The sequence below is a fragment of the Pongo pygmaeus genome, chromosome 23, assembly GCF_028885625.2.
Source record: "Pongo pygmaeus isolate AG05252 chromosome 23, NHGRI_mPonPyg2-v2.0_pri, whole genome shotgun sequence".
NCBI classification, from domain to species: Eukaryota; Metazoa; Chordata; class Mammalia; order Primates; family Hominidae; genus Pongo; species Pongo pygmaeus.
Genome location: NC_085931.1, coordinates 49,246,161 through 49,260,342, shown reverse-complemented (window position 1 = coordinate 49,260,342; position 14,182 = coordinate 49,246,161). Strand labels below are relative to the sequence as shown.

General features: G+C 52.0%; 1 protein-coding gene across 7 annotated transcripts in view; it reads left to right on the top strand.

Moving 5' to 3' along the window:
- Positions 1–14,182, top strand: part of TMEM184B (transmembrane protein 184B) — a 52,491-nt gene that overhangs the window by 15,539 nt on the left and 22,770 nt on the right. For 5 of the 7 annotated variants that reach the window (XM_054469534.2, XM_063663245.1, XM_063663246.1 and 2 more), the window contains exons 2-3: positions 9,470–9,719; positions 11,379–11,544. In XM_054469534.2, coding sequence (XP_054325509.2) covers positions 9,470–9,719; positions 11,379–11,544 — 416 coding nt within the window. Of the gene's footprint in view, positions 1–6,467; positions 6,527–9,469; positions 9,720–11,378; positions 11,545–14,182 lie in introns of all 7 variants that reach the window. The other 2 variants (XM_063663251.1, XM_063663249.1) reach the window with 1 other exon arrangement.

The following is a 14,182-nucleotide window of genomic DNA, read 5'->3' as shown; positions in this document are numbered from 1 at the left end:
ACTGAGTTTTAATGGCTGCTTTCCCTGAAAAAGATCCTGTCTGGGACAGGAAGCTGCACACGGAGCAGACGCATCCTTGGCTTTCTTTCTAAATCGGGTTACTCATTTTTCCATCCTGTCCACTGAGTATGCAAAGGATTTGTTGAAATTTGGCCAGTACATTTCCGTCCTCCCTGATGCCAATCATATGTTTTTGTAAACGAAATGGAAGGTATTTTATTTTAAAATTCTTAACAAGTGAGTCCAAAACCCACTGAAATGCTTTGGAAAATTTTTAATGGACTAGAAAATTCTGTTATATAGCTTTTTAGGAGTTCAGCTGTGAGAGGATTTTTTTTTTTCTTTTTAAAATCAGTGACAGACATATTGTTTTGGTGCATGCCAGTAATCCCAGCTACTTGGGAGGCTGAGGCAGGAGAATCGCTTGAATTCCGGAGGTGGAGGTTGCCATGAGCCGAGATCGCGCCATTGCACTCCAGCCTGGGCAACAAGAGCGAAACTCTATCTCAAAAAAAAAAAAAAAAAAAATACTATTAATGTCCACTTCCGGGCTTTGATACTGTACTACAGCTAGACTAGACATCACCCGTTGAGGAAGCTGGGTGAAGGGCATACAGGACCCTAGATTCTATTTTTGCAATTTCCTGTGAACCTACGATTATTTCAAAATAGAAAGTTTAAAAAGTCTTTATCAAGTACAGATGCATACTGAAGTATTTAACATTACATCTGGGGCACAGGGAAAGATGCAACAAGATTGCGCAATATTGCTAACTGTTAAAGCTCAGTGACGGAGAGGTGGAAAAATTCATTACACTATTTGTTCCAGTTTTGTATGTTTGAAATTTTCCATAATAAAAAGCTTTAGACAGTAGAACAACAGATTTTTCTATGAAATGTGTAGTAAGATGGGGAGGGACTCAGTTTGTATCAGAGATTTATTGGTTATCTTGTAGAAAAGCAATCAGTAAGAATTGTTGGCCGGGCATGGTGGCTCACGCCTGTAATCCCAGCACTTTGGGAGGCCGAGGAGGGAGGATCATGAGGTCAGGAGTTTGAGACCACCCTGTCCAAGATACCAGCCTGGCCAATAAGGTGAAACCCTGTCTCTACTAAAAATACAAAAATTAGCCAGGCATGGTGGCGGGTGCCTGTAATCCTAGCTACTTGGGAGGCTGAGGCAGGAGAATTGCTTGAACCCGGGAGGCAGAGGTTACAGTGAGTTGAAGATCGCGCCACTGCACTCCAGCCTGGGTGACAAAGTGAGACTCCAAATCCAAAAAAAAAATAAAAGGTCCCCTGTGCTAATTTTTGTATTTTTAATAGAGACGGGGTTTCTTCATGTTTGTCAAGCTGTTCTCAAACTCCCGACCTCAGATGATCCACCCGTCTTGGACTCCCAAAGTGCTGGGATTACAGGTGTGAGCCACCGTGCCCAGCCCAACAGTATTATTAACTGAAGTACAGACCTTATTCAATTTTCTGCATTTTCAGGTAAGGTGTATGTGTAGTTCTATTCAATTTTATCACATGTAGATTCATGTAACCACTACCGCTATCAAGATACAAACTATTTCATCACCTGGAAGGAACTCCCCTGGTACCCCTTTAAAATTGCACACCCCCACGCATCATCGTGACTGTCCTCTGCTAACTACTACACCATGCTCCATCTTTATAGCTTTGTCATTTTGAGAATGTTACGTAAATGGATCATGCAGTATGCCACCTTTTGAGACTGGCTGGTTTCACAAAATGTAATGCCCCTGAGATCCATCCAGATCACTTGTGTGTATCAGTAATTTGTTCTTTTTTCTTGCTGGGTACTATTCCATGGTCTGGATGTACCAGAGTTTGTTTAACTTTTTGCCTGTTGAAGGACATGGGTTCTTTCCAGATTTGGATGATTACAAATATGGCTGCCGTGAACATTTGTGTACAGGCTTTTGTGTGAATATACGTTTTCATTCCTGTAGAATAAATGTCCACAGTGATTACTGGGTTGTGTAGTAAATGCACGTTAGTTTCATAAGAAACTGCCGGGGCCAGGCATGGTGGCTCACACCTGTAATCCCAGCACTTTGGGAGGCTGAGGCGGGCGGATCACAAGGTCAGGAGTTCAAGACCAGCCTGGCCAAGATGGTGAAACCCCATCACTACTAAAAATACAAAAAACATTAGCCGGCCATGAGGCCGGGCGCGGTGGCTCACACCTGTAATCCTAGCACTCTGGGAGGCCGAGGCGGGAGGATCACGAGATCAGGAGTTTGAGATCAGCCTGACCAACATGATGAAACCCCGTCTCTACTAAAAATACAAAAATTAGCCGGGCATGGTGACACGCGCCTGTAATCCCACCTACTCAGGAGGCTGAGGCAGGAGAATAGCTTGAACCAGGGAGGCAAAGGTTGCAGTGAGCCAGGATCATGCTACTGCACTCCAGCCTGGGGCGACAGAGTGAGACTCCGTCTCAAAAAAAAAAAAAAAAAAAAAAATTAGCTGGCCGTGGTGGCGGGCACCTGTAATCCCAGCTACTCAGGAGGCAGAGGCAGAGAATTGCTTGAACCCAGGAGGTAGAGGTTGCAGTGAGCCGAGATGGCACCACTGCACTCCAGCCTGGGCGACAGAGCAAGGCTGTGTCTCAAAAAAAAAAAAAGAAAGAAAGTGCCAAAGTCGTTTTCCATGGCGGCTGCACCATTTTATCTTCCCACCAGCAATGTATGGGAGATCAGGTTTCTCTGCATGCTTGCCAGCATTTAATATTGTCAGTATTTTTTATTTTATAGGTATATGATATATATTTTTTGGTACCCAGGTATGGGACGTGAAGATGTTTTCAGTTTTTCAGTTTGCATTTCCTTAATGGCTAATGATGTTTAACTTTTGTTTTGTTTGTTTGTTTGTTTGTTTCGGAGACAGAGTCTCGCTCTGTCGCCCAGGCTGGAGTGCGGTGGTGTGATCTCAGCTTACTGCAACCTCCACCTCCTGGGTTCAAGCAATTGTTCTGCCTCAGCCTCCCGAGTAGCTGGGATTACAGACGTGTACCACCATACCCGGCTAATTTTTGTATTTTTAGTAGAGACAGGGTTTCGCCATGTTGGCCAGACTGGTCTTGAATTCCTGGCCTCAAGTGATCCACCTGCCTCAGCCCCTCAAAGTTTTGGGATTACAGGCATGAGCCACTGCGCCGTGTACTTATTTGCTGTGTATCTCTTCTTTACTGAGATGTCTGTTCATGTATTTTGCCTTTTTTCAAGTGGGATTGTTTGGTTTTCTTTTTACCATGGCGCTTTTTTTTTTTTTGGAGACAGAGTCTTGCTCTGTCCCCTAAGGGCTGGAGTACAGTGGCACGATCTCCGCTCACGGCAACCTCTGCCTTCCTGGTTCAAGCGATTCTGCTGCCTCAGCCTCCTGAGTAGCTGGGATTACAGGCGCCAGCCACCACACCTGGCTAATTTTTTTATTTTTAGTAGAGACAGGGTTTCGCCATGTTGGCCAGGCTGATCTCAAACTCCTGACCTCAGGTGATCCGCCCACCTTGGCCTCCCAAAGTGCTGGGATTACAGGTGTGAACCACCGCGCCCGGCCCATGGAGCTTTTTGAGCATTCTTCATACATTCCCAATGCTAGTCATTTACCAGATCTGTGACTTGCAAATATATTCTTTCACTCTGTGGCTTGTTTATTCATAGTGCATAAGTTTTTACTTTTCTTACATTGCAGTTTATCGATTTTTTCCTTTTATGGATCATGCTTTTGGTGTCAAGTCTAAGAACACTTGGCCATCTCTAGGTTTCAAATATTTTCTCCTGTCTTCTAAAAGGTTTAGAGTTTTACATTTTACGTTTAAATGTGTGATTTATTTTAAATTAATTTTTGTATATGTGTAAGGGTTTATGTTAAGGTTTTTTATTATTTATTTATTTATTTATTTTTGAGATGGAGTCTTGCTCTGTTGCCCAGGCTGGAGTGCAGTGGTGTGATCTTAGCTCAGTGCAACCTCCACCTCCCAGGTTCAAGTGATTCTCCCGCCTCAGCCTCCCAAGTAGCTGGGGATTACAGGCACATGCCACTACGTCTGGCTAATTTTTGTATTTTTAGTAGAGACAGGGTTTCGCTACGTTGCCTTGGCTGGTCTCGAACTCCTGGCCTCAAGTGATCCACCCACCTTGGCCTCCCAAAGTGCTGAGATTACAGGTCTTCGCCACCGCACCCAACCAATGTTGTTTTATTATTATTTTTTAATCAACGTTGACCAGGTTGGCCTCGAACGTGTAGCCTCGCCTCCCCGAGTGCCAGGGCAACTGGCCTGAGCCACCGCGGCTCTCATTATTATTTTTATTTATTTATTTACTTATTTTTGAGACGGAGTCTGGCTCTGTCACTCAGGCTGGAGTGCAGTGGCACGATCTCGGCTCACTGCAAGCTCTGCCTCCTGGGTTCACGCCATTCTCCTGCCTCAGCCTCCCCAGTAGCTGGGACTACAGGCGCCTGCCACCAGGCCCGGTTAATTTTTTGTATTTTTAGTAGAGATGGGGCTTCACCGTGTTAGCCAGGTTGGTCTCGATCTCATGACCTCGTGATCCACCCACCTCGGCCTCCCAAAGTGCTAGGATTACAGGCGTGAGGCACCTTGCTGGGCCCTTTCTCCATTTATTAACGGGACTTCTGTAACCTAGAACTGTCCCTTGTTAATTATGTAATTCCCCTGAAATGTTATAATGAAGAAACTGAGGCTCCGAGAGAAGTACCCGCGCAGGTTGCACGTGGTGGAGTCTAGTGGGGTTCCTGTAGGGTGACTCACAGCAGAAGCCTGGTTATGTCCCCACCACATGGAAGCCTTCCCTGACCCCTTCCCCAGCCTGCCCAAGCCCGATGCTTGCTCTAGGCTCCTGTAGTGCTGGACACTCACCTCAGCAGTGCAAGGGGAAGAGGCCTCCAGGTCACTCCTGCCTGTGGCATAGAGAAGGCGTGAAGAGTGGCTTGGAGCACCTTAAAGGCTGAGGCTGGGTCTGCCGGTGCCTGGCATGGAGTCCAGAGGCCTCAGGACTTGTCAGAAAGATGATTTCAGCGTCTTCCATCAGGACCCTCTGTCACATTCCTGGAAGAAGTTTAACACTTGGTCCATTAGGGAAATAATGGGAGACAGTTGTGGTGGCTCATGCCTGTAATCCCAGGAGGCCAAGATGGGAGGATTGCTTGAGCCCAGGAGCTCGAGACCAGCGTGAGTAACGTGGTAAAACCCCATCTCTCCAAAAAAATACAAAAATTAGCTGGGCATGGTGGCTCATTCCTGTAGTCCCAGCTAGTTGGGAGGCTGAGGTGGGAGGATGGCTTGACCCCAGGAGGCAGAGGTTGTAGTGAGCTAAGGTCACGCCACTGCACTCCACTCTGGGCAACAGAGTGAAGCTCTGTCTCCAAAAAAAAAAAAAATTTGTTGGGCATGGTGGCACATGCCTGTGGTTCCAGCTGTTTGGGAGACTGAGGTGGAAGGATCACTCGGGCCTAGGGAGGTCAAGGCTACAGTGAGCTGTGATCATGTCATTGCACTCCAGCCTGAGCAACAGAGCAAGACTCTATCTCAAAAAAAAAAAAAAAGCATCATCTGGTCCTGCCAGAGCAGCTGGAATTCTGAGCCTCATCTGTTCGCATTGACTGCATTGGAAAAGGGGAGACGTGGATGGAGTCCTTCCCCACCCCTTTCCCCATGGGAGTAAAGAGGCTGCACCAGACGGCATTGCCCCTGCTTCCCCAAGGTCCACAGGTTGTGCCAGGTGAACGTCCTGCTTGCCTGTGGGACCTGGGCAGGCAGCTTCCCGGTCAGTGCCTGTACAGTGTGAAAGGGTCAGATCCCAGTGCCCACCCTGCCCCAGCCCCAACACACTGAACAGTTTGCAGAGTCTGGCCTTGTGGTCACTGGCTTGGGAGGACGTTTGACAGCCTCCGTCTGCTGCCTTGGGTCCAGGGAGCAAGGTGAGCTCTGGGCCTTCGAGCAGCTGCCTGCACCTGCTCTGTTGGGTGTTGGGGACCATGCGTCTATGAGCCAGAATATTGCTTTAAGTATTTTGGGGAATTATGAAAACCCTTGAATTGTTGCCACACTGGGTGACTGTAAAACCAAGTTCTGCATTGTTTTCCTCATCCCAAAGATGGAGATAATGTTACTTTCTTCAAAGTTGCTTTGAGAAAATACATGAGATAATGTTTGGGGAAATGCTTTGTAAACCCTGGGGTTGCCCAAGAGTAAAATAAGTTGTTTATGAATTGGCCCCAGTGCAGAAACGTGGCCAGCATAGGTTGGGTTGCGGAAACAGTCCCAGCCATGGTGGCTTCTCTTCCACCCTGGGAGACCTGCCTCCCCTCCTGCTAGAAGAGTCTGGAGGCTATGGGACGATGGGCATGGCCATGTCTTGTTCAGAGGCTCTGGAGCAGGAGGGGTGGCTCAGCTGGGTCCCTCCACTTTGTAGGAGGTGAGGAGACAACGTGTTGATAGGACCTGGCCTGGAGTCCTGGCTCTGATTTGGGGGTAAGTCACTCACGTCTCTGGGTGCATTTCCTCTTGTGAAATAAACGACCTATATGAAGAACGTGAAGGGGCCCTGAATGCCAAGTGGGCATGTGCACGTGAGTGGGCAGAGCTGCAGGAGGAAGCTGGCCTGCAGCCTTCACCCACATCCCAGCCCTGGCTCGGGTTGGCTCCCTGGGGTTGCCCCTCTACCTGGGAGTCCAAGCTGGGGGCTTCTCAACACTGCCCTTAGTCATGAACAAGACAGCCTTCGACATCCCCCCGCACCTTGCTTGGAAGGTGAAGATTTAGGCGTATTTGTACTTCCTCTGGTCCCCTCACAGTTCCCCATGTTTATTCATTTAATTTGGGATGATAGACAAAGATGATGATTTACAACCCAAGCCTTTTTCAAGAAATATTTCTGGCACTGGTTTTCAGTTTTGCAACCACTCTTACAGGAGCTATTCTTGGACTTGTCACTGTGTCTCTTTTTCAAAGCTTGCCACCAGTCTTTATATAGACACCTTCTCCATTTTTGAATTTCTTTATATAGATGCCTTCTCCAGTTTTGAGTTTTAATCTGGATTTGTGTCTCGATTGGCGTGTTAAGAGATCATGTATGTGTGGGAAAGTAGAAATGTAAAGGGCTCTTCTAGGGTGCACACTTACAGCTAAGAGCTGACATGGTGGCGGAGATGCTGCGGCCATTGGCGAAAGCCAGGCCGCAGGCGGGCAGTGCAGACAGACAGCGGGCGCAGGATCCTCTGCATCACGGGGCCAGGCTGCAGGCCGCCACACCCAGGAAGGCCCAGGGAAACCTCTGTCGGTGTCAGGATATTCTGACTTGAATACCAGCTTGCGGATTTGGAAGGGACCATGAGATCATCTAGGTTGACCTCTGGGTTCAGACCGAGATGGTCGGGGTTGGTGTTCGCTCATTTTCTGAGCTCATTTTTGGAGCAGGGAACCCACGTGGCTGGTTGGCGGGGGAGCTGGTACTCATGCTCTAGCCAGGCTCTTTCCTCAGTGCCCACACACAGCACTTTGCATCTTTTAAAATTGTCGGGTGTTCCTCTGGTTGCATTGCAGGTTATTGCCAGAGTTGGTGATTTGGGCAGAGGTGTTTGCTGGATGGCATTGACCAGCCTGTCAGCAGGTGGCTGTACTGAAAGGGCCTCCCCATCAGGGCTGTGGGTAGAGGGTGCAGCCAGGCTCCTGCCTTAGTCTTCTTGAGCCACTATGACAAAATCCCATAAATCGACTGCCTCCTTCCTCACAGTTCTGGAGGCTGGGAAGTCCAAGATCAAGGTGCTGGCAGATTCAGTGTGTGGAGAGGGCTCACTTTTTGGTTCAGAGACGGTGCCTTCTCCCTGTGTCCTCATGTGGTGGAAGGGGCATGGCAGCTCCCTGGGGTTCCTTTTATGAGGGCACTAATCTCATTCATGAGGGCCCCACCCACTATTCTTTGTTTCACTGTGAGGCACCTCACAATCTTTGGAAACAAGCGGTGAAAATCAGTAGATAGGCCAGGCACAGTGGCTCACGCCTATAATCCCAGCATTTTGGGAGGATGAGGCAGGAGGATTGCTTGAGGCCAGGAGTTCAAGACCAACCTGGGCAGCATAGGGAGACCCCCATCTCTACAAACAATTAGAAAATTAGCCAGGCGTGATGATGCACGCCTGTAATCCCAGCTACTCAGGAGGCTAAGGCAGGAGGATTACTTGAGCCCGGGAGGCGGAAGCTGCAGGGAGCCGAGATTGCACCGCTGCACTCCAGCCTGGGCAACAGAGCGAGACCCTGTCTCAAAATAATAATAATAAAGTTAAGTATTATAAGTGGGCTGGGGGTGTGAGATCTTGCCTCAAAGAGTAGGCAGGAGGATGAGCATGTGAGTGGTGACAGACCCATGTGTTCGAGGATGCGGAATGGCTAGAAGTCTCAGAACTGGAGAACGTGTGCAGGCAGGCTTTCAGGAGGGGTGGCACATGGGCTGGGTTAAAAGATGAGAGTTTAGAGATACACAGATTGGGGAGGAGCCACAGAGTCTCCAAAACGGCACAGCTGGATGATGGGGAGTGGGTCAGCCATTAAGGAAAGGGAGAGAAATGGCGAAGAACGCACACAAGCCCTCGGAGGAGGCCTCAGCAGTAAAGTGGTTGTACTGGCTCCAGGGTATAAAGGTGTTCAGGCCCAGCAGGAAGCTCCCGAATTTCTGTTGTGTGCCCATGGTTCCCAGTGCTGCCTGTATAGTCCCAAACAGAGCCGCTGTCCCCAGGGGGCCTGCATTCTATGTGGGGTGGGGGGAACAGTTAATAAATACATGAGTGAATCGAGTTAGTTAGGTGGTGTCGATGTAATGAGTGCTCTGGAGGAAAAGAAAGGAAAGCAGGGAGTCAGGCATGCCCGGCCTGGGAGAGGCTGGCATGTTTTCATGGTGGTCAAGGTAAAAACCTAAAGGAAGGGTGGGAGGGAGCTATATGACTGAGCAGAGGCAGCAAGTACAAAGGCCCTGTGGCAGAAGCAGGCTTAATATGTTCAAGGAACAGCAAAGAGGCCAGCGTGGCTGCAGCTGAGGATGGAAATGGGAACTGTAGGAGCTGAAATCATAGAGGCCAGGAGGTCCCATCGAGTCCTTGGGCGCGGACTATGGTTTTTACTCCAGGGGAGCTGGGAGCTATTGGAGAGTTTTGAGCAGGGGCAGCCTGGTCTGGCTAATCCTTGGAAGGCTCACAAGCCTGCTGAGTGGGGACTGGTCATTAGAGGCAAGGGCAGAAGCAGAGAAACTGGTCAGGGGCCTGTTGCATCAATCCAGGGGAGAGGCTGGCTGGGACAGGGTGATGGTTGGGGTCAATACAGACATGGTCAGGAGGTGGAGGTGGGTGGAGAGACCTGGAAGATTCTTTCCAATGCTGCCACTTGCCCTGGGAGGAGACTCACATTGCAGTTTCTTCTCTCTAGGCTAGCTTGTCACTTTCTGCAAAGGTTTCCCTCAGGGAGCCTCCTGCTGCCGGGCACCATGACAGTGAGGGGGGCTGTGCTGGCCCCAGATCCAGCGTCGCCCACAACCGCAGCAGCCTCACCCAGCGTCTCCGTGATCCCCGAGGGCAGCCCCACTGCCATGGAGCAGCCTGTGTTCCTGATGACAACTGCCGCTCAGGCCATCTCTGGCTTCTTCGTGTGGACAGCCCTGCTCATCACATGCCACCAGGTACCCAAGCCTGGCAAGGGGCCTCTAGAAGGGTCCAGAAAGGTTCCTGGCCCAACAGAGTGTGGGTTAGGCTAGGCCAGGCTGCGCTGCAGTAGTAGGTAAGCCCTGTGTTCTCAGAGGCTTCCCTCAATAGAAGTCTATTTCTTGTTTGTTTGTTTGTTTGTTTTTTGAGACAGAGTCTCACTCTGTCACCCAGGCTGGAGTACAGTGGTGCGATCTTGGCTCACTGCAACCTCTGCCTCCTGGGTTGGAACAATTCTCCTGCCTCAGCCTCCCGAGTAGCTGGGACTACGGGTGTGCACCAAGAAGTCGCCTTCTTGCCCACGTCCCAGGGCCCAGTGCAGCGCAGGTTCTGATGTGTGTGGCTCTGGCTTCAAGCCTTGCCCATCACACCTGGCAGGAGGGAGTGTGCGAAGGCACTCTGGATATTTAACCACCTCCAGCCAGAGGTGACACTCGTCACTCTGTTCACCTTCCATTGGCTGGAACTAGTCTCGTGTCCAGCCTAAACGACAGCCTAGAACTGCAGGAGCACAGGGACAGGGACCGCTTTGCAGATGAGAAGATGGAGAGCCTGAGAGGGAGGGGGAGAGGAACTAGCCTGGTCACTTGGAAGTTGGTGGCAGACTGGGACAGAAGTCAAGTCTCCCATCTGCCTGTACTTGTGGCCCCAGAGGAGGCTGATGTGGGCTGGGACGGGCCTTGGTGGCCTGCAGTGGTTTGAAGGTGGTCCAGTGGAGAGGGGCAGGGCGAGTCTGCTCGCGTTCCCCAGTCAGCCCCTTGCCAGCTGCCCTGTGTCCCCATCCCTTTTAGAACCCATTTGCGTCCAAGGCTTTTGGCTCATAGCAGATGGAGAATATTTTGTTCTTTTCCTCCCCAGCCCAGGGCTCGGCTGGGCCAAGTGTGATGTCATGAGAGCTGGGACGAGACACCCAGCGGCTGCCGGGACTGAGGACTGTGGTAGAGCAGCTCTTGGCATTTGTGTGTAGCTTTTACTTTTTTCCTCTGCTTCCTAAAAGTAGCATTCATTCTGCTAACTTCCTGGTGAGGCAGCTGCCTAACTAAACGGAGCAGCAGTGGTGCTGCGTCTGTTTACCAGAGGGGAGGGGGTACAACCTGAGGACATCCCTGTAGCCACTCGGCCAGGAAGTGTGTCCACCCGCCGTAGAGTGAGGGCCACGTCTGTCTTGCCATAAGTTAAGGGACGGGGCAAGGCTGCAACCCAGGTGGCAGTGATTTAGCTCAGTGCTGCCACAGTCACAGCCGGAGTGAGGCAGAGGGAAAGGGCACACACTGATGGCCCAGAGCTGCCTGTGCGTGAGGTCCCCTGGGGAGCTTGTGGAAACTGGATTTCCATCCTCATCCTTGGCCCTCCGTGGTCAGGGGTGTGGGCTCACCGCCACCTGCACCTGCAAGACCGCCCGCAGGCTCTGCTGCATGCGCTCCACGAGCCTTGTGCACGCCCGCTGGTCTGAGTCTCACAATGGCCTTGGGAGGCAAGTCTTGTCATCCGCATTTTGCAGAGCAGGGCTCTGAGGCTCAGGGGTAGGTCACGTGCATCAGGTCACAGGTGAGTCGGTGGCAGAGCTGGAAGCCCACTTGCCCTCCCGTCCCTGCGGACAGGAGGGTCCCCAGCTGACCCCACACCTCTGCCCCCAGATCTACATGCACCTGCGCTGCTACAGCTGCCCCAACGAGCAGCGCTACATCGTGCGCATCCTCTTCATCGTGCCCATCTACGCCTTTGACTCCTGGCTCAGCCTCCTCTTCTTCACCAACGACCAGTACTACGTGTACTTCGGCACTGTCCGCGACTGCTATGAGGGTGAGGATGGGGGTGGAGTGGGGAGGGCTGGTGGGGGGCTGGGGGGCTGGGAGCCCCTCTCCCCACATTCCTCCCCGAGGGGCTTCATGAGGACTGTCTTGACACATCCCTTGCTGCTTTACTTACTACAGGGTTTCTGTCCCAAATTGACAGGTAACAGCACATGCAGCCAGAGTCTCACCTCACAGGTACCTGGAAGCAAGGACCCTCCACCTGGGTCTCGTTTCTCAATGCCGGCATCTCAGGCAGGGTGGGGGGAGCAAGCAAGTGGTCTGTTTGTAGAGACCCCAGGTGGCCCCAGGTGCAGTTGGGTAGGGACCCTTCCAGGGATCCCCGGCAAGTCAGTGGCAGGGCTGGGCTTCTGTCCCCATGGGTCTTAATTCTGAGGGCCTTGTCCCACGAGTGGGTGCCCTACTGTGCCACCCGGGAAGAAGACTCGATTCCTTTCGGGGACTTGGTTCTGGGTGTGGAGTGGAGACATCACCTGCTCCCATCCTGAGCTCCGACCACAGGCCAGGGGCTGGGTTGCCAAGAGGAGAAGCCAGCCTCACCCCTGCTGTCCTGCGGGAGGCTGTGGCCCCTAAACAGTCACCAGAAGGAGACCAGGATGCTGCTCTCATGGGAGCTGACCTCTGACCTGTCTTGGGCAGGTCCCAGGCATTCCTTCTCTGTCAGAGGCCAGCAGTGCCCAGGTCTGCCCTAGACAGGCCAGCAGGAATGGAGAGGAGGAGTTCCTCAAGACCCCTACACTGGGCTCGGTGCAGTGGCTCGCGCCTGAAATCCCATTACTTTGGGAGGCCGAGGCGGACAGATCACCTTAGTTCGGGAGTTCGAGACCAGCCTGACCAACATGGAGAAACCCCGTCTCTACTAAAAATACAAAATTATCCGGGCATGGTGGTGCATGCCTGTAATTCCAGCTACTCAGGAGGCTGAGGCAGGAGAATCGCTTGAACCTGGGAGGCAGAGGTTGTGGTGAGCCGAGGTCGTGCCATTGCACTCCAGCCTGGGCAACAAGAGCCAAACTCTGTCTCAAAAAAAAAAAAAAAAAAAAGAAAAAAAAAGACCCCTACAGTGATATTCGTGCTATTCTCAGAGTGTGAGGTTTCTTGTCTCCTACCCACACCTGTGCTGCTGGTTTTAGGTAAAGTGACTGGATGTGGTTTTCCTCATCTCAGGCAGAGCAGCTCTGGCCATGCCCAGAAGTTGTCTGGTTCCCTGACCTGGGAGGATGCTGCCTCAGGCCTGTACTCTGTGGATATTGGGGTGCAGCATGCTCATCCCCCAAGCAGCTGGAGTCTCTCTTCCTGTCTACGTTGAACCTTGTGTATCCCTGAGAACTCACAGGGCACAGGAAATGCCTTTAGCATTTGGCAAGAAAATGGAGGCGCCCACAGGAGCCCATTGCACCCCAGCCTTTCATATTTCCGCCTGCCCACCCTCAACTGCGGCCACATCAGGCAGGTGTTTCCCAGCCTCAAGGGCTTGACGTGTGCCGTGTCCCCGGCCTGGGAAGCTCTTCTGCTCTGCGTGGGGTCCCTCCTTTCCATCCATCTGTTCCCCGCCACTCTCACTCCCAGCACCCATCCAGGTCCTCGGCCCCACCACAGTCTGCAGCTCTCTTGCTTCGTGTTCCATCTTCCTGAGCATGATTAGCCCTGCCAGAGCAGGATGGGTCGCAACCATGCCCAGACAGAGCCGAGCCCATGGGAGGTGCCTACTTCCTCTCTTTTGGATGAATAAGGGACTTGATCGAACCCCTGCCCTGTGCCTTGCATTCCTCCATGTGGGGCCTCAGTAACTTCCCATGCTCCCTCCTCGCAGGCTGGCTTTTCATCCTGTCCTTCCAGGTGAGAATACTGAGGCCAGATGGGGACCTGCTCAGGGCTTAACTGGGGCTTTCGTGTCTGATGTTTCTGGAAGCAGCCAAGTCTCCAGGGAAACCTCTGGGTCCCTGGGGCACCATAAAGGCTAGAATTGGCGAAGTGTGGGGCTGAGAATCCTCTTCCATTCAGCTGCCAGCCTCGCATGGGTACCCAGGGGCAGCCTCTGCCCACCTGTTCCTTCAGAAGCACAAAGCTGTTCCCTGCCAAGGTGGCGTCTCCTGTGTGGTTGGGGGACAAGTGTGGGCTCTCTTCTCAGCGGGACCCCAAAGACAGGCGCATGGCAGAAGGCGGGGCCCACAGCCAGGGGAGCCTCCGCTTCACCCTCACTCCGTGCCCCAGAGGCGGCAGCAGATGGCTGGTGGGCACCCCTCGCTCCAGAAGCCTCTTTGTTCAGGCCCCGCCTGCCCTGACCTGCCTCCCAGCCCGGGGAGAGGTCCTCCAGGAAGTCGGCCACCCTGTGAAGCACATCTCCTAGCAACGCGATTATCCCTTTGGCCTGGCCTCTCCCAGGGAGTTTACAAACAGTACAGCAGCTGCAGTGAAGTTCAGGCTGCCCCCGAGTTCACCAGCTTTTTTTTTTTTTTTTTTTTTTTGAGACCGTTGCCAGGCTGGAGTGCAGTGGGGCGATCTCAGCTCACTGCATCCCCCACCTCCTAGGTTCAAGTGATTCTCCTGCCTCAGCCTCCCGAGTAGCTGGGACTACAGGCATGTGCTACCATGCCCAGCTAATTTTTGTATTTTTAGTAGAGATG